This window comes from Rhea pennata, chromosome 2 (assembly GCF_028389875.1).
Source record: "Rhea pennata isolate bPtePen1 chromosome 2, bPtePen1.pri, whole genome shotgun sequence".
NCBI lineage: Eukaryota > Metazoa > Chordata > Aves > Rheiformes > Rheidae > Rhea > Rhea pennata.
In genome coordinates this window covers 89,692,474-89,713,129 of record NC_084664.1, presented here as the reverse complement: position 1 = coordinate 89,713,129, position 20,656 = coordinate 89,692,474, and the positions used below count along the sequence as shown (strand labels likewise).

The 20,656-nt window shown below is 35.6% G+C and overlaps 1 protein-coding gene across 1 annotated transcript in view; it reads right to left on the bottom strand.

The window, feature by feature from the left end:
• CTDP1 (CTD phosphatase subunit 1) overlaps positions 1-20,656 on the bottom strand; it is a 110,434-nt gene that overhangs the window by 27,128 nt on the left and 62,650 nt on the right. The window contains exon 12 of the mRNA XM_062569888.1: positions 9,029-9,216. Within this exon, the coding sequence (XP_062425872.1) occupies positions 9,029-9,216 (188 nt within the window). The remainder of the gene's footprint in view (positions 1-9,028; positions 9,217-20,656) is intronic.

Here is a 20,656-nt window from a genome sequence, read left to right as displayed (position 1 = left end):
ATGGATTTATTTAAGAACTGCTTCAAAAAGCTGCTATCGCCCTGGTATCAATTTTGTTATGCAGATATTGGTAACATGAGAGCTTTTAATTCAAAACTTCTTCCCAAACAGAAACTTAATTTTAAAGTTCACAGTGGACACTCCTTCAGAAGGGAAAGTTCTCCGGAGGCTGAATATAAAAGCAAATTTTGCTGCTCTTGCCCAGAGCCCTCTTCCCTATTAGAGTCTTCACCAAAATCCCTTTCAAATAGAAGTGACATTAAAATTCTGCAGAGCAGCCTGCTCATGTGACAACAGCAAGATGTGCTGCCAAGTGGAGCACTTGTCTGTAGAAGCTGATCCTGGATTTCAGTCTGGAGTGTTTCACCATTGCTTCTGGTAAATACTAACTAAAGCTGCAATAATTTTTTAATTGCTTATGTACACTACATACAAGAAGTCTGTTTACTTCCAAACTGTTAAAAATGCAAGGGAATTCAGTCTTCTAAACATACGTTTAGCTTGTTAAAACTAATGACACTTACACTTTGTATTAGGATCAATTTACACCTCCAGGTAACACAACAAAATGTTCAATTTGAACTTTAAATTCAATATATTATTTTGGGGAAAAGTGAGGTGGTGGAATTTAAAATTCTTGATGCCCCAAAATACCACTCCCAAACAGTCACAAAAGAACAGTACAGATTTGAAGCATACTAGTTCCCGTATTGCATTATCAGTACCGTTTAAAATTTAGATCAGAAAATAAAGTATCTATGATAGACTTGCAAAACTTCTCAATGGCAACTTCCTGTTATTTAAAACAAACATCAACCCATTTCTCTTATTCCCTGCAGTACATTTTTCTTCCTCCCAGATGAAGTCTTTGTATGTGCTAGGATTAAATTTATAAGAAATTAGACTAAGCATAGTAAGGATTATAGAGACAAATTTTGGCTGTTCTTTGTGAAACAAACTTTTCACAACAGCTTGAAGTGTCACATTCTATAAAATTACAGCCCTCATATCTATGTTCAGCTTCCTTTAATTATTCCATCTTAAGAACACGAATTTCCAGAGCAGTATGTTCAAACTGCCAAATGTCACCTAACACTGCAAATTCTTTAAGGGAATCAGCTTTTTCCACAACTGGGAGAGGAAGCGGCTGCTTGTCAGAAATCATAAATTCTGTAGAGTCTAGGACTGTTTTTTCTCCCTAGCATTATTATTCACTGTCTTCAAAGGCAGAGTGCTCTCCTCCTTCAGTGAGGAAATCTAATGAATCTCATTAAAATGGATTAATGATACTGTGTCTTGTAATATCCAAGTAGGAAAACAGCATTTATTTACCAAATCACATAAAGAGCACTAACAAGCTGCCTCTTCTATCAAACACTTTTTGCTTGATTGTGGATTCACGATCTCACTGCAAATCCCAATAAATGGGCTACAATTGCTTTCTGAAGTTTTCTAGCACTCTTAATTCCACACAAGGATCTTAAATTGTTTGAACAAGCTGCAAGAGTCAACCCAGTTCATTACCACTTTATTGAAATGCTGCTTCTCCAATGTGAAAATAGATTCAATCAGTTTTGAGTGAACACAGGCTTTAAAATGAGACATTTTTTCCATGTAATCCCACAGCCACTGACATGGCAGGCCCCCAGCCAGAAACACAGCAGCTTTAGAAATGGGCTGATATTGCAGTTTGGGCCAACTCCAATACTTAACTCCAATTTTTAGAGAGAGAGATCTGCACTGGAAACTTATTATAAGAGGACCTCTCTATTGTGACTAGAGTCAACCCTCTTCCTCAAGAAATTGAAGTAATTTGGAATGGCCACACCACTGGAAGAGGAGCTGTAAGAAAGGCAAGCATACTGTTTCAATTAGGATGAAAAGTGCCGTAAATGAAATTTTGCACAGGATTTGCAGCACAGTCTTTTCTGTGAAAACAAAGAAAGAAAACAAAGACGTGATTTCAACGTTCTGGCAGAGCAGCTTTTGAAAGGGAGTGCTGTGATATTTGAAAGGAAAGAAAACGCTAAAGAACTTAAGGGCCTAAAATACTAAGTTTTGTTTTAGAAATCTAGTAAATAGGTACAGAAAAAGACAATTGGGAAATCTCTGTGAAATTCTGAGTTCAGTTTTTCTTGTTTACGAAACTAGAAAGTTCTTATAAGGGATAACTTAGAGATGACTAAGTTTTAGCTCACATCACTAATCATCACACACAGCAACACTTTTAATTAAACTACCATTCTCATTCTTTCAGACAACAAAGAATAGATGGAGTGAAAAACCTACTTTGGAAGAACTCCAAGGATAGCTTTAATATGCAGACTGTTTCTGATCATATAGTCAAAACAAATAGAATACTTTGCTTCAGTTTAACCAAACTTCAAGGTTTTATTCTGTGTAGTTTCAAAGACTGCAGGCTTTCTGAAATACTTCAGATAGTTACAGCTCTGTAGCAAAATAAAATATCTCCTCCTTGAATTTAATAAAAAGTGCATCAGGAGCTCACAACTTGAATGAACAAAACCAGAAAGCATTTCAGATGTTTTGAAAATAATCTTAAGACCAAGATTAGTGTTTCTTATACAGCTCTTATTATTTATCCATTTGTTCATTAAAAATAGTTCATCAGTCATAACTATCATCTAGTCTGGATTGATGCAAAAATTATCAGTAAAGTTATTTCATTAAAGGAAATATTTTATTGAGCCATTTTCTGAAGAAAGTTTAAATGCTGCAAGGAAAGTAGCATTGTTAATAGGTTAAATATTACTGCTAGTTATTACATTTTTCCTGATTAGTTATTCAGAGGAGAATACTTCCTCCCTAAGCTGAAACACGTCTTAACACAAAAATTATTGAATTTTACATTCCAAAGAGAAAGAAATTTTCAGTGGAGTAATAGTTAACCCTTACATCATATTTACACTGGCTGAAATGATTATAAAACTGGAATTAAATACGGTAAAAGCACCAGCTTCAGTACTGCGAATTGACAGCACTCAAAAATGTAAATTAAAAACCCATACTGGAGTTCAATGAACATATGAACTATCTGATGGAAGTGAAGTCCCATTGAAGTCCACTGTTTAATGATAGATACAGACAGAAATATGGTTTATGAGCATACTTCAAATAACTACCAGTTTTAAACTATAACCTTTCGTGACTATAACAATGCACTGAAACACTTCACTGATGCAGTTTGTTGCATATTTCGAACCTCCGTCCTTCATCACTTCTCACCTTGAGGGGACTGCCTGTCACATTGGTGGCCAACCTTTGCGCAAAAACAACCTATCTCAAAACAAAAAATAAACAACCCCTCGCAAACAACCCCAAATAACCCCCACCCAAACCCAAACAACCCGCAACAACAAAATGCCCCCAGAACACACACCAAAACCACCCTCCACCAAACAGAAAGCTGCAGAAGCCTATCACTGTGCTCCAAACTGAGCTTTGGCAGTGGAGTGACGCAAGAACAGCAAACTCAAATCTTCTGTGCTTACGGAGAGTCCTCACATGCTAGCCTGGGGATCCAGCATTAGTTAAAACACCCACAAAATCTTTCCCTTCAAGAAGCACCAGCCACTCCTTTGCTTCTCAGTAACTTCATGCAATATAACGATCTCTTAAGCCTCCTAGAAACCTCAGACCTCACAGGAAGACTCTCTACACCATAGCTATTTTAAACAGCTGTAGCAGCCTAATCAGTATTATTATAAAAGACAACATACAGATTCTAATATTACAGCATAGGGAAAATAACTGCTTTTACTTATTTATTTTTATTTTCGCGTCACTGCTGGGCTTATTTCCCATTGTTTGAGGTACTCTATGCTTGGGTTGTAATTGGAGGCACACCTGAGAAAATGTAAAGAGATCCTGGACCCGAGGGTGTTTGGACATGTTGGACAGATGTGGCATGAGCTATCCTTCAAGAATCTGAATATTACCATCACATGCTTTCCATCAAGAATTAGCATCTGACTGCACATGAACATGTAAGTGCAGAAATGGATCACGTGGACTATCAAGTTTAACATCTTATATAAAACACAACTATTCTGAAAGTAAATTGATGTGATTTTTTTTTTCTAATTCCCAATCACTACTTAACACTTTCAACATCTTAAAAGAAATTGTAGGCATATAATACAAGATCACATGCCAAGCCATACACCATGCCACTGCAAGACAGCTACAGAGAAGAACATCTCAAATTCCTGTTTTGTTGCCCAAATTCCTTTCACATTTCAATTTACTAAATGAAATGTACCAATTTCCTTGCTTCAGTAATGAAATCAAAGAGCACCAAGAAACACTTTATTAGTTATTTTCACAGTCTGTTCTTCAACAAAAGAAAGGCAAATCTCACAAAAGACATACTTAAACTTAGGTACAGGGCCCCACAGCTTCACTAGAAATTTTCAGGGTCTACAAACTGAAAGATACATTTTCTACATAATGCTTGGCTTATTTTCTCATCAGCATTATATGTTTCAAGCTTCTTTCCATCCTTCTACTAATTCTTTTGAGACTGTCATAGCTACCTGATATTGTCCTCTTCCTGCATACAAAAGACCATTATTGAAACATCTTAACATGGATTATATTTAATTTATATTATTGTGCCAACTACTTTACAATATGCGAATTTAAATGCATATGGGGAATATGTGAAAATATACTTGTGCTCACTGACACTGAAGTCTCAGAGGAGACAGCGGAAATGCAAATCAAAATGCATTTGAAAAATAAAGCAAACTGCACTGACAGCTTAAACTTAAGGTTTCAAATATCTCAACTAATTATGCATTTCTTGTTGATAGAATACATATATACTCTGCAACAGAAGCTAAACATTCAGTCGTTTCTCCTGCAAATTACATTCGTACTGGTCTCATAAAAAGCTTTTTCCTATTACTCACCATTAATCATTGTTAACACCTACTAAAGCCACCCATGCATTTCCATAATTAACTCTTCATTCATAACTTAGAGCAACAAGTTTCATGTGTGACATATTTCAACTATGTTACATGGCATTTTCACTCCAACTATAAAATTTTAGTAAAACCTCATGAGGCCCAGACAAGCTAAAGCTAGGTTCCTATTTGCTTCAACAATAGCTGGATTAAACTTCTAACAACAACTCTTTTCTTTTAAAAATTTAGATAAGAAGCAGCTCAGAAAAATCCAATCCACACAAAAATTAAGAATATTTATGAATACAAACTGGTTTATCTCGTTTAGCATTGCTAAATAAATGTAAACTGCAAAGGTATTTTATCATCATACAGGTCACGATCATGACGGGCTGATCAAACGTGAACAGCATAAACAATTTTTTTACATGATCAGATGCTTATATTAATTGCTTAGTCTATGCTTTTACCCTTTTAGTATGACATCTGTGTGATAACTGCCAGCATTAAGTTGCATAAGAAGCTAGGATTTTAAAATAGATCTACGCTGTCAAAAGGCAACATAACTGTACGTTATGTCCCGGCAGTCACAAAGTAAAGGATGTATGAAAGGTGCTGCATTTTTTTTCCTGAAAAAGAGCTATTAGAAATTAGAAAAGATTATTTTTATCCATCCAAGAGAACTGTAGAAGTGGCATCACTCAGAAATGATCAAGGTATTCTATAGATTTCAAAAGTGAAGCTCAACATTAAACAGAAGTATTAAATTTCTATCATACAAGTGGTACAATTCCAGTGCCAATAAGCACAGAACAGCTGGCTACGATGGATTCATACTATAAAATATACACTCCATAAAACTTCTTTGGGAAGCAAGTTTATGTCCCTTATACCTCAGGTCATAAAAAGCACGCTACAGTTATTGATACTACATTTATTTCTCTACTACATACATCTCTTTAATTACTGCACACCCTGGTGTGTAGACAGCATTATCTGTGCAATGTCATGTAGCCTAAAGTCACGAGTGCTTTGCCATATCGAATGCTATCACCTCTCGGCACATAAGGAAAGCAGAGGGCCAAATCCAGCTATTATGTAAATCCACTTAGGATCAAATTTTTAAACCATTATTTCACAACTTCCTGATAGCCATATTTTTGTTATTAGTGCTTCCTGAATATATGAAAAGCAAAACAAAAGATGAACAAGGGGAAGGCAATCAAAATATGATCCAGCACTGATATTTTCTGGCTTAGCTCATTCCTAGCAGAGATGCAGCCTGCAGAGACTATAGGTTTCTGGTAAATAATGTTCCATTTACATATGAAAAAACAGCTCCAATTTTACGGACCTCTTTCCTACCAAGACTAGTAATAACCAGTTTTTCATTATTTAGTGTAAACCTCTTCTGTGGGCATCAGGCAATTTGCTGATATGAATAACTCATTAGCATTCCAGTCAGTATCAGATAGGAGATCATCTCTTTGTCAACTTAAGGTCAGTAAGTTACCATATAAACTTGTTAAGCTGAAAAAGTCAGACATTTACATTAGAAATCAGTTTAAATGTGAATCTTACAACAGTTTAATGTTTGTGCTAAGTTATAATTTGTTTGCATTTGTTTCACTAGCTTAGAGTTCAGAGTACAACTACATTTATTCTGGTATTTCTAAAGATTAATGTATTGAGGCTACTTCCACATTGTCCCAGTTTTTATAAGAGACTTGCTGGTTCTACTCATTGTCTGAGTCATTCTAAACAGTTAGAAAAGATATATGGATAACGTCAAATTTTCAGATTTATTGATTAGCAGCATCTTAGGTTTTCTATACGATCATTTTTATGTAGAACTAGTGAAAGTTCCAAATATTTTCAGAAAAGCTATGACTGACATTTCATCTTCACATCTGAACTTGCATTACTGAAGGTCTCATCAAACTTCCAAAGACGGTATGTGAGACGACTTTTCTTCTCAGTTAAACTTCAGCCTGTGAGTAAAAACTTAGTGGAAGCTGTAAGGCATCATGGCTAGATGCTGCCAAGTGTGTGTGTGTGTGTCCTGCCTCTGTGTGAAGAAGCAGAGGCCAGTTCCTTCCGAGCCTGGCAAGAGCCAGAGGCGGTACTCCTAGCCCCTCGCTGTTTGCGTTTCCAGAAACGTTCATGTGCCACTGCCAATACCAGTGCTGCAGACCGCTGACACAAGCACTTGTACACTGCATCAGGTTTTATTAGGATTAGAGCAGAAACTGTTTAAAATTATTAAATACCATTCCATCCCCATTCTGCTCCTAATACCTCAAAGGCTAATTTTCAGAAGGAAGATCATTTTGTTGGGACATGTGTGCTTGTATAGCACTCAGCTTCAAGGAATGCAGCCCCCAGAAACTGCAGCTACTTTTTGTGATGGAGTAGAATGAGATCCTGGAGATTTTAATCTAGTTGCTTAATGACTGTTCTTACATTAGCTCTCTGGTACAGCACACTACGAGCACACAGACTGATGACAGATGTTTTCATGGTCAATTTAATTCTATTCTAAGTTTAAAGTTTTAAGATGACAGATGGAAGTTCTTTGCTATCAAGCAGCATTTCCAGGCTAGCATACAGCGGGCCAGCATCTGAACAAGCACTTTGTATGTTTTGCAGGACTCCATTCAGATTCAACCTTGGATATAATTTAATGAACTGACAGGGAAACCGTTAAAAGGCAGAAAGATCAAAAATTCAAAAGCTACTTCAGCATCCTCTCAAAAGTATTCTAGCAGCAACTCCACTACATACACATGATCTTAAATGGCTTCTGAGTGCAGAAGCATTGTCAACTTACTTGTAAACTCTGCTATACAAAACAAAAGTTAATGACAAATGCACTTGCGCTCTCATCATTGCAAATTTGCATGTGGGAAACAGCATTTGGCAATAACTATCAACCATATTCCTTGATATGATCTTCTGACGCTTGTTTTTCAGAATTTCTTGTGAAAGAAATCTTCTACACATCATCAATAGTGGCTTTCTCAATTTCTCTTAGGCTATCTTTGTGCACTGTAACAGTACTGGCAAATTCATGTTTGGCTCTCATTGTGGAGAAGCCTACAGCTTTCTCTTATCAGACATTGATGCTTGTGTCAATCGTAAGGCAGATGTCTCAAATTTATTATGTAACTCACAGAAGTTAAAATAATGCTGGAAATCATCTAAGTGCTACTACTTATGTTTTCCTCCATTAGGGGAAAATTATTAGTTTGTAATAACATATTTTATCTATTGAGCTTAAATTCTCAGAAGTGAAAACTGATTCTGGTTACGAGAGCAGAAAGAAAACAAAAGTGTACACCTGAGTCAATTCTGGAGTTTTAGCATTTGGTGGTGCAGTATGATTACTTCAGCAATTCTGATTTGATACTACTATGATCTCCATCTTGTATTGTCTTCTATATGCCTTTAGGTTTGAAAAAATGTTAAGGGGCCTTAACATATTTAAAATTTGCATTTATTTTAAATCAAGTTCTAGTTTACTGGAAAATTGGTTGATAGTTATTGTTCAATAATTAATGAGTGGGCATTATAATCATTTTTCCAGAAGAGACTGATAAGTTTATATTTATTTCTAAGATGCTTGTACTAAATATACTTGTAAAGATACTTCTGTGCTTCTACTAAAGCATAGAACTGCCTAAACATTTATGAATTTCCCACACAGAAACTTCTTGAGCATTCAGGATTAAAAACCCAGCTTCTCCAAACCAGGTTTTATCTCAGTTATGATAACATCGCAGAGGGCACAGTCCTGAACCTGACTCAGAATTAGGACTACTTTAAAAGAAGCACTGTTCATAGTGGTCTATTCCATTCTTTCAAAGTGCATACGAGATCCTAGCTCTCAATAGGTATTTATTGTGAGCATTTCTTTAAATCAATCCCAAAACATTTTTGCAGAGGTAATCACGACAGTTTCAGCTAGTTACAAAAAGGCTTCCTATATATTATGGTAACAGCTACATAAAGATTACATTGTCAAGAAGTATGCTGAATAATGTAGAAACGCAATGAAACATAATTAACACTTCTTTCTCAATTTGAAAAACGCATACCTTGGTACACTGCCAGTTAAGCTTCTTTCACTTGATGACGACGACGACGATGATGATGAGCCAGGTCTCTGATCTGTTTTCATTCCTAGAGTCTCTGTTGCACTAACTGGAGGTTTTTCACTTGCCTCTTTCGGCTTTTTTTTTTCACTATCACTTTCATCACTGCCTTCTCCTAAGATGTCATCAACCTGCCAAATATTGAAGTGTCAGTAAGTCTGCTAACAGGCTATTATATATCAATTTTCCATAGTTATCAGATTGCCCTTTAATAACCATTAAAAATAAATGCTTCAACTTCCCTTGACCTTTTCAGCGAAAATTCAAAGTAAAATAAAGTAATAATAAATAAATTAAAAAATAAATTAAAAATCAAAATTTAAATGTCTTCAAAGTGTTTTCCATAACAGTTCCAGAAACATTCTACTCAAATTAAATATACTTAATCTATGCTCAACTTAAGATAAACACACATTCGTATACATGATAGAATTGCATTTGAAGGTGTTTTGTATTTCATTACAGCAATAGTAAAGCTGTACAAGAAACAAGAAACTACATTATGGAACCACTGCTGTCTCTTTAGAAATCAAAAGGACATCATCTCAATATATACAACCATTTATGCACGGCATACTGAAGTCTCTAGCCAGTAAGTATTCTTATATTTCCCGGTATTCCTGGATAAAGGCATAAAATTGAAGAAGTGTACTCCTAAATAATAGGGCATGAAAGGAACTGAACATAAAGAGAACACTGCTCTAACCAGATTCTGTCTGCTTATGCACTAATTAATAAGGCAGATCTATCAGAACATTTACATAGTTCATTAAATAATTGTTTGGCCTTTGCTTCTGAGAAGTTGCTACAGGATTTCTTACACCTCTAAAAACATGCTAATTTGCTCTATCAGGACTGAACCTGCTTAAACTACCATTAAAAGCAAATCATACTTACGAGCTACACCACTAAGCTTCAAAAGGTTATATTCTCTTTTAGTTAGTACTTGATCTTAAGAAAGAAATGAAAACATGAGAAAATATAACTGATGATACCATAGCCTTTATTTATGTGACTGGCAGAGAACACAGGAAGTATGCTAAGTGTGACTGTTTCTCTACTGATACTTAAGATTGCTCTGATTGCTCTACTGATACTTAAGATTGCTCCTAAAAGCAGCAGATCTAAGCAACAATGAGGGCAGGCAGTAAAGTCACAGCTGCTCAGCTTTCCCACTTCTCAATACTCCTAGCACATTAGACCTACTCTAGGTCACACTCCTAGATCTACCAGGCTCATACTACCATGACTGACAACAACTCAGTGCAGAGCTACCATGAGTAAAGTATCTTCAAAAAAAAGATGAGTTCTTCAAAAGGTTCCAATATCATCCCCTTGTCCATGTGGTCAAGGCTATGACAGGTTCAAAAGAAAGAAGGATTATTTCCAGTTCCTGACAGAGACATCATTCTCAGTTCTGGATGCCAGGATCAGTTTTTCATAGTCACAGTTTGTGTCCCAGACAAATGACAAACTCCAAAGATGAGAAACAGCTCACTACTCTCAGTTCCCAAAAATGCCACACCAGCTTCATCAAGAAGAAAAATTCTGTATATGAACAAGGATCAAAAAATTTTACATTGCCTGCAACTGATAACCCCAAAGATAAAAGAAAGCCATGAAACAAGAAGGATCACTTGCAGCTGGGCCTTCCTAAGCAGGTCTCTGATTTATACATTTACGTTGATATGCACTGAAAGAGAGTTAAGGCTGCTCCCTGCTGCAGAACCTTGCCAGCACTTTACTTCAAATATTGTAGAGCTGAATGAAACACCTTTGTGAAAAAGGGAACAGCTTATGAGCAAGAAGGGAAAGGAAGTGGAAAACAAAGAGTATGGTAACAATCAAAGGCCTCCATTTCTCTTCTGGTGTCCTATGGAGATAGACAAGATCTACGACCCAAGATGATGATGATGATGCCCCCAAAGGCAAATTTGCAAAGCACATAAATTACTCCCTTTGCACTCCTTCTATTGACTTCAGAAGGATGGAAGATGCAGCATTTATCTTCAGTCTTCTGCTAAACCTATGGATTTTGTGAAATTAGTATGCTTCTACGTGTCCTAGCCAGCTACTCCTGTTAGAGTGCAGTCATCTTTCCTGTCTATTTGATGCCACCTTTTACTACAACTACTGCCAACGTGCATTGTTGCAAATGAGAAATGATGCAGAAGGAATTGAAGGAATAAAAGTAGGAAGTAATCCAAATGATCCTAAAATAATAGATTTGAGAACTACCAACATAAAGAAAAGTGAGGACATTTTGTTTCAAAATACATTTGTGAAAAATGAAATAATCACAGTTTCAAAAAATTAGAATTCTACAACTCATTTTAAAAACTGGATTTGAAAATACATGCTATCCTATTCTTGGATGGAATGACTTCTGTACAAAATGAAATGCAACTTGATAGTTTCTCAGACTTACAGTTTAAGCTTATTTTCCATCAACCCTTGTCGTGGTTCCCTTATCTTGGATCCTTTTAATTACATGAAATGTTGCTGTCTAATACTTTTTCATTGTAAAAGAAACCATAATTAAAAAGGAACCATGTATCAGTTTAGGGCATCTAAACACAGATGACAAACAGTTTCAAGTGAAAACTGTATTATATAAAAATCACTATGTCAAATTAAAGTGCAGCTCATCTAGTCCAGAATGCTCTTCCCAAGACCATTTGTCATCATATATGTAGAAAATAAGAATCATGAAAAGCATTCCAGGGACAAAGAGACAGAAAGGATAGAGAAAGATAAGTGAACAGCAAATCAGGTAAAAGCACATAAGGTATGCAAGATAGAGTTTTCCATGTACAGGAAATGCAGAAAATCTGACGTGTTTAAACACTACAGTTTCTGGTATGAGATAGTAAGAACACAGTATCTGTATGTATCTGTACAAGATACTCATTGTAGCTAACCTATCCAGCACTTGGTAGTCACATGGAAGACAACTACAGCTAATCATATAGCAACTGTTTTCCAGTAAGCTTTATAACAGAATCAGTAAGGTTGGAAGGGACCTCTGAAGATCATCTAGTCCAGCCTCCCAAAGATTTCCTGGTGCTCTTTCCACTGGGGCTTGAATCCAGGACCTTCGGCATGTAAAGCAGATGTGATAACCACTACGCTATCCCTATATTATCTCTTTACAAAAGAAATCAAAGTTTTCAAAGGACAGAGTTAAGGTGACAGATGCTCAATGGTACATATTTTTCTCACAAACAGAACACTTACGGTCTTTTTAAATCTACTTTGTGTGAATAGTTTTGACAGGTTAGCAGTCTAGTTATTGCCATGTCTTTTTTCTTTCATTCTGCACAAAGATTACTTTAGTCTCTTGAAGTCTGGAATGTCATTTAAGGTAAGAATGACTAAACTAGCTTTACACATACATGCCTCGTTCCTGTGGAAGGGCATTTTAAAAGCATGTATAAACGAAGTATGTGTGTACAAATACAGCAAAAATGGAAAATGATCACATAAGAAATTCATCGTCGTTAATGCAGATGGTCCTTAGGAACAACTTTCCAAAGTATTTTAATTAGAATAGTGCTCAAAACATAGATTCTTGCCTAATTGACTAAACTGCAAGTTCTACTGAAAAGATCAAGACTACCATCTCTCTCACTTCATCAACTTCCAGAATTCTAGAAAACAATCTTATTTCTTGAGACTGTGAGAGCTAAACCCTTTATTTGAACTACTTAATAGAAATAAAAAATGCACATTAATGTTTAAGCAACATCTATATACATACAGATATGTTGCTACCTTTAAACCACATCTTGAAGAACAGAGGAAACTCAATCTGCTTCAGACCAAGACCGATGCACCAGTTAAAGCCTAATTTTTTTAAGCAGAAGTTGTAAGTCATTAATACAAATGGAACATTTGTAATAAAATGTTTTAGAAGAGAATGCCAGCTAATATCAAGCCTTATCGGATAAGATACAGTCCAGGAATATTTATTGCTTAAATATTGCCACAGTAGCTATCTTTAAAATACTTTAAGACTTTCATAACACAAAGAATGATTCACACTGGGGGAAAAAAAAATCATCCCCTTAAGATGATAAATCATTCATTTAGCAAGAGAAAGAAGTCTGACAAAGTCTGACAAATTTTTTAAATATGTGACCATAGCCCCCTCTTCCCACTCCAAAACTTCAGCAGTTAAAGCAGTTTTATTTCTCTTTACTTGTAAAATACCACAAGCCACATCTAGAGTAGAAAGTTGCCACTGCAACATGCGCACCTTCCAAATGCTGCTGACATCTTAACATCGTCAGAATGAGCACTCGGCTATTTTGTTATTTCTCTACTAGGGCAGCAGAGCTTCACAGTGCATTAGCAATAGCAACAAGAGGTGCACTTCTGCATAAATCACAGTTTCTCTTGTAGAACTGTCTGGCACACTCCTCTGGGGAATATAGAAAGCCTCCCTACAAGGCCCACAGTTTGCTATTATATGCTCCCACAGTTCTCTCTTTGATCCTGCAACATTTTTTTCCCACCATTTCCAACATTTACTTCTGCTCTGTCTCAGAATTTACTCTTTATCAATATTTTCCAATTTCTCTGTCACCACAAGGCAGAAACACTGACTGAACTGATGAGCAATTTTATGCGTGTTTTACATGAAACGTAAAAGAAATCAGCAGACTTTCCTGGAACTTCAATGCAACAGTAAAAATTAAAAGCTTAAAGACTGGAGGAGAATGATGATAGTGAAAATTGCAAGTAAAACAGCACTTCTGGGCCTGTGAAATTATCAATAAATGATGGTATTAGAGCACAAATCAAACCAGAGAGGACTGATAGGGGCTCCAGCTTTCTGGAGTTGTGCGCTGAGCTAGTTCTAGTCCTCTGGTAGAGAGATATAAAAACACAGCTGCTCTGACAGTAGCAACATAAATGGAAAAAATATTGCAAAAAAACTCACTAAATCCAGATTATTAACTAGTTGGCAGGAATTAATTTCATGTCAATAACTCTAAAGAAGGGGCAGTTACCTTCTGGTCGCTCAATCACATGAGATCGCTAAACGTGGTAACACAAACACTGGACGATTCAATGCAAGCCCAAGGGCAGGCTCAGTTCAGAAGCAATGCTTCTGAATATGCAAACACACCATAAATTTTCCCATAGAAATGTGGGTCCCAGGGGATATTTCACCGACAGTAAAGAAGGTAAGCATCAGAACCCCTTTTATAAAGCTCTGTTCTTCCAGAGGTTCAAACAAGGTGTCTTCCTGCCCGGTTGTCCACACTGACACAGCATATATTTGTCTGACAAATTCTTGCTGTAAGGCATTCAAATGATTGCCCTTTGCTTTCTCAAGCTCCTTAAATCATACAATAGACATTTGGCTAAAGCAAGAAAAGGTTTATCTAGAGTGGGGCATAATGAATTATGTATGTTCACCTGACAGACTGAAAGCTTAAACTCAGGAAGAGAAATAAAAAAGCACTCTTGCAAGAACACAAGTGATAAGCTGTGATTGGATTGATAAAGCACCTACATAAGCTTCATAACGCAGAAGACAGTCAACATGAGGCCAGCTAACTTGTGTAGATATTCGATTTCAAATCCTTTTGATAAAATCTTTTATTATGTTGATTAGTTTTACACCGAACAGCATAAAAAGTTTTACCCATATGTAAAGCTTAAAAAAACAGATCAGGTTTTGGTCAAAAACCTTTATATGTCTGAGTAGGTTTTCTACTATGGTTACTATTTGAACGTTGAACTGGTCTCTTTTGACTACAATATTAATCTAATTTTTATATGTATTTTAAAATAACAACGGATTTGTGTTGCACTGACCCTTGATAAAAGAGGTTGAGTTCAGGAATATGTCCATTTTTTTTTTTTAATTTCTAGTAAAGTCAAGTAGCAGGAAAGAAGTGGTATCAAACAGGCATAAAGAAAGTAAAGCTGTACTTAAAGGCAGAGTTCTACTGAAATTCCCAAACCAAGCAGAACTCACTGAAAGAACAAAAATATTTTAAATCAACTGTTTTTCACTAAAGACAACTTCAGTTATTCATACTGTGAAAAAAGTAGAATTCTTGGAATTCTACGATAAGTGTTCAGAACTATCAATTAGTTTCAAAATACGGGGACTAAAGTGAAGTAAAACTGTTTCAATGTACAGATACTCCTGGAAGATCCAAACCAAGCACATGTCTAAGCACTGGACTTGCATCTTGTTTTCTGATACAAGGGAAAAAATATTTTTGCAGACTATGTAGTTAACTATGCAAGCTGCAATAAATTGGTAGAGAAGTCATTGTAGACTTTAAACCTTCTATGAATTTCTTCCATCCCCAGTGACCTACCTAGTCACAACAAAGATGTGCAAAACTTGCAACTCTGAGAAGACGACATGTGTATGCAGATGCAACTCACTGCACAGTATAATTTTGAGGAAAACACTCCACCACCAAAAGAGGAGCTCTTTGATCAGGTCAGACGTTAGAGTGCAACAGAAAAATATTTAAGATTGTGCACTTAAAAAAATCCAAAAAAACCCAAGACAGCTTATTTTCTATCACAATAGACTGGTTACAGAGTTAACACAATTATTCACAAAAATACGCATGCTAATTCTCAGCGAAGAATATATCAGTTGTCAAAGAACTAACTAGAACCATATGTAAGGTTTAAATAGCAAACCGCAATTTTTAAAGGAAAATAAAATGGAAAGCAGGAAAAATAAGGAGAAGTCTACCAGAAAGTGAGGAAGATGGTTATTGAAACAGAAACAATATCTATAGATGAGAACTAGATGCTGAGGAAGACAATCTATGAAACATGACTGTTTAAAATAATTAAAATAGATTTCACTACAAGTTGCAAAACAAAATCAATACATTCACAAAAAGAGACTGGATGTTCTAAAATATTAATACCAAAAAAAAAAAAGTTGAAAACCAACCAGAGCTCTAGACTACCTACACTAATAAAAGCTGGCTCTTATGGTTTGAGAGCTTATTTTTAACTACTTAAAGCTAGCGATATCTTTAAAAGTCTGAATGATCTCACTGCAAATATGAAATACATCAACAAGAAATATTAGAAAAGAGGTTTATTAAAACTAATGTGTTTGTATTCTTTTGAGCACTGGGTCACAAATACATCTCCTCGCCTAAAATAATCAAGAGGCTTATCAGAGAGGAGGAGAGGAAAAAAAGAAAAAAAAATCCAACGAGGACAGGCAGCCAGGCTATGAGTGCTAGAGTTATGCTTAGTCTTCTAGATAGAAAACTCAGAAGGCTTAGAGCTATCAGAAATTGCATGTTGAAAGTATCACTTCTAAGAAATACTGACACCAGGAGTCTCCCAAAACTAGCATGGACAAATTGTGCACCTGAATTCTCAAAAATGAGTACACAGAGTCAGTGCATAAAAAGAAAAAAGCACTCCATGAGAAATTCTTTCACTTTCAAAGTGAGAAATGCAGAGAGGCCTAAACAGGTTAAAGTCCTGAACCAAGGCCTGAATCAAGTAAATGCAAAGGAAAAAAAAAAATGTTTTGTCAGAAATAGTGTTGGCATTTTGGCCTTTAAAATGAGATTATAAAATAAAAGGAATTGTATTGTATTTGTACACTTACTGTATTTAATCGTTCAGTTATGCACTCAATTTTATTTTTTCTTCATAATTAACACCATTTACTGTATTTAATTATTCTTGTTCTTCACATTTATATGTGAACACAGATCCTTTTTTTTTTTAAATTTTATTGAAATTCAGATTCCACCTTTCAGCAAAAATAATATCAACTTCTTCATTACTAATTAAAGAACACTTAAATCTTTTTACTGTGCTTTTGGAACACTACGCTACTAACAAAATAACAAAACTGCATCCATTCTACTGCAGAGGAACCAAGTAGCAAGTCCCAGAATAAAAGGGATATTCACTCATATTCATTTAATTATAAAAATGTTACTTAAAATACATTTTGCTTTTTTCTATATCCTATAATGTATTTTTGAGTGGGAGGTGTTGCCTTTTTCTTCTATGAAGGATATTATTCATTGATACTTTTTTTAGTTTAAGCACTGAACAGATTTCCGAGTTATCGAAGTCACATCCTTACAATGAGAACAAAAGTAAATCTCTAACATGTTTCCTGTCAATTCTGGTTCTGAACATCGTACATTTAAATAATGTTATTGAATTGCATTCAGAAAAATTGGTAGGCTCTGATACAGAGCTACCGGTTCTAGGACAAAAAGCAATTATGTGAAGAAAAAAAGCTTTGAGCCCTGGCTCTGCACTGAGAACAGCTGCTATCCTCAAAATTGAAAAGCAGCAATTTGAAAATATTATGTAAAGTTACATACAGGAGCTCCCACTGGCAATCACTAGGGACTGGGCTTGGACCATGTTATGGAATCAACATTGGCAAGAATAGTCCCAATAGTTACAGTTTACGATACTGCTGCTCCACAGCACTGGCTACAAAGCCTGCACTCATTTCTATTGCAACTCTAGGCAATATAGTAAGTTCCTATAAGGCAGACAACACAGAAAAGAACAAAAAAACCCTGGCAGCTCATATTAGTTTGCCTTTTACCTTACCTTTTCATCTGTGAAAGGTAAGCGTAATCACAACTGTACAATTCACCGTGTGTGTTTTTACCACTGCATTTAATACTTAAATTACTAATGAAATAAAATATCACTTAGAGGTCATATACCAATAACATTATTAAAAGGCTGCACTCAAAATTAGTAACAATTCCATATCCTTGCTTATAACAGAGTAAGATTCTTGGAAAAAAACCCTTATTTTTAAGTTCTGAATATCCTTGAGCTTCCAGACTTGCAGGCTATATCTAGATTTGAATAGAAACTTCTGCAAAATTTGAAAACTTTAGGACAAATACTTCAAATTGCTAAAAGAATCATTAGCTGAAATCTTTCCTTGGTAATTAAGGAGTCCAGAGTGTTGACTTAAGGATTCTAGGCAGTTCCTATAAAACACTAACAACATTAGTGTAATGAAATTGCATTTTTCATTTAAAGGAGAAACACCATGACTTTGGGAAATAGAAAAAAGCCCATTGCTAACTACAAATTCCTGGAACACAACATGAATTCTCATTGACTAAAAGTTACCAACTGTAAAATTCACAATGACTTTTTAATTCAAAGTTTCCAAAGAGAAAATGTTTCAAGGGAGATAATACAACAGCTTCTCCCAAGCCTTTCTGAGACAGTGACACGACCACAACCTGGGAGTTGCAGCCTTTATCCAATTATGAAGCCCACACCTTTAAACTTACTCTCCTTTATTCTGTTTTCGAAAGAAAGCCTCTGGCAAAAGAACATTAAATAGCAATAATCCCATAAATCTATATTGTAATTTGTTTTTCTAAATAGTGAAGCCTTAGAATAAAATCCAAATGACTACCATACATTTGGCCAGAATAGCTGTCTGCCTGTCCCAACATCATATTCTTGTCAGATATTGCTGCAAAAGAGACAATATTTCAGCTCTGTCCTGACTGCACATGATCTCAGGACCATAAGCTAGAAGGATAGTCTGAGGCTATCAAAGGCAGCAAGGGTAGAGCTTTGGATTTCTTTCAACACAGCATTTCTAAAAACAACGATTCTGTAACAAAAATAGAAGTTTCTGACTTCTAAATGCAATGATTCTTCAATTTAGATTGCTGAGAATAAATGTGCTGAAAACTCCAGAAAGTCTCCAAAAGCATGAATTTAAGGCTAATGAAAGCAGGTGATCTACATGTGCTTCCTCTGCTACTTACCATTACTTATGAGAAGTTCTAGCTTGCAGGTAAAAAACAAAACAGTAACAAACAACAACTCCTCCACCCTCCACGCATTAGGATGAAGCATTCAGTCCTCAAACCCTTCGAAGAGGACTACTCCCACACTAGGGCATATTAGGAAGAACGCTGCCTCCTTAGCAGCAGATAGTCCTTCAGTTTAAAATTGTTCCACTCTCACTGTATGGCTTAGTTTTGTAACAACACTTTTGTTGTTTGCCTATTACCACTTTATCCAGTTATTAACAGTTAAACATTATTACACAAAATGCATGTCTGGTAAGACAAAGTATAATCCCTTCTTCCTCTCCAAGCTCAGTTAAAATAGCATATGCTAAAAAAGATAATTGATTGAAACCTCAGTGACTAGATTGCTTTGATGTATAGTGCAATGTTTCCACTACTACTGCAAGACATTAAACAGAAAAAATATTTTCAGCCCATTTTGGGCCTGGATTTCTACACATCTCAGCACCCATTCCCAATCATTGAGTCCATTAGCTCACTTCAAACAAACTTTAAGATATTAATTTCTTCCAAATTTCATAGATACAAGCACCCGAGTAGGGAAAGACTAATTCAGTTCAGGCTGCAGCCTGAGGCCAATTCTTAGTGAACAGCAAAGAATCCACTCAGTTTGACATCAGGAAATATCTTTCCAACTATGACAGCTAATCTGGTAGTTTCTAAAGTTATTCTTTATCTTTTTTTCTCTTTAAGCGAACTTAATTTTGCATTTCTTGCCTCAATGAACTGAATAGCTTTTTATGCACATCCTCACCAACTGAATGTTTAGAAACAGTTATCTGAGATTCAAAGCACTATTATCCATGTCTTCAGGAAAAAAAAAAGTTGATGAGTTTATTAAGAAACTTTCTTTGAGATGTGATAGTACAACTTAAGTATCAGACACAGAGGAAGTCTCTCAAAGCATTGGGAAACCAGGGCTGAATTTAAGTCATTTTGAAACAAATCTTTGTATTCCAGGAAAGAGTCACTGAAAGGATAAATTGTTCAGAAGTTATTAATAAGTCCCTCAATACATGAAATTTCAGAGATCATTCATTGTATAACTCAGTTCCATTTCTTCTGAGTAACCTTTGAAGAACTAGTCTCACATGTGCTGCTGCAGCAGCATTTCGGTGCATAAGGATCATGTTTTCTTTTTTTGGCACTAAAGCATTTCTTTCTTTTCAAAATCCTGACTTGATTTTACAATCAAGTAATCCATTTATTTATATGCTTCAATATACCTTTATCTTGAACACTTTGATTCCAGATTTTTACCACGCTCTATCACAGTTACCACCAGTTCAGCTGAACAGGTTGTGAATCATAGATCAGAAACATAAAGACTAGTATCATAAAACACGTACGTACGTGTGTGTGTATTTTCCCTCTACTTAAATAATTTCCATACACTGAAAATCTTTGTACTATCCTGTTTTTGACAAATGCTTGCTTAAGGTCAGAATACCAAGACTGGCAGTGTTACTATATATACTACAATAGATTTTAAAAAAATTGCTGTAAACTCCTTATGGAATGCTATCAAACCCTTTTTTTTTTTTTAAGCATCTCAGATTTCTTTCATGTATAATTAATTTAGAGAAAAAAATCATCTCTCTTCTCTTGGATCACTAAATTTAAATTAAAAGGTATACTGCTGAAATGGTGAAATGGGAACTGGTCAGACAAAAGACTTCACATTTATTTACACCCAATCACAAATTGCATATTATTCAGTATCGGCTTCCCA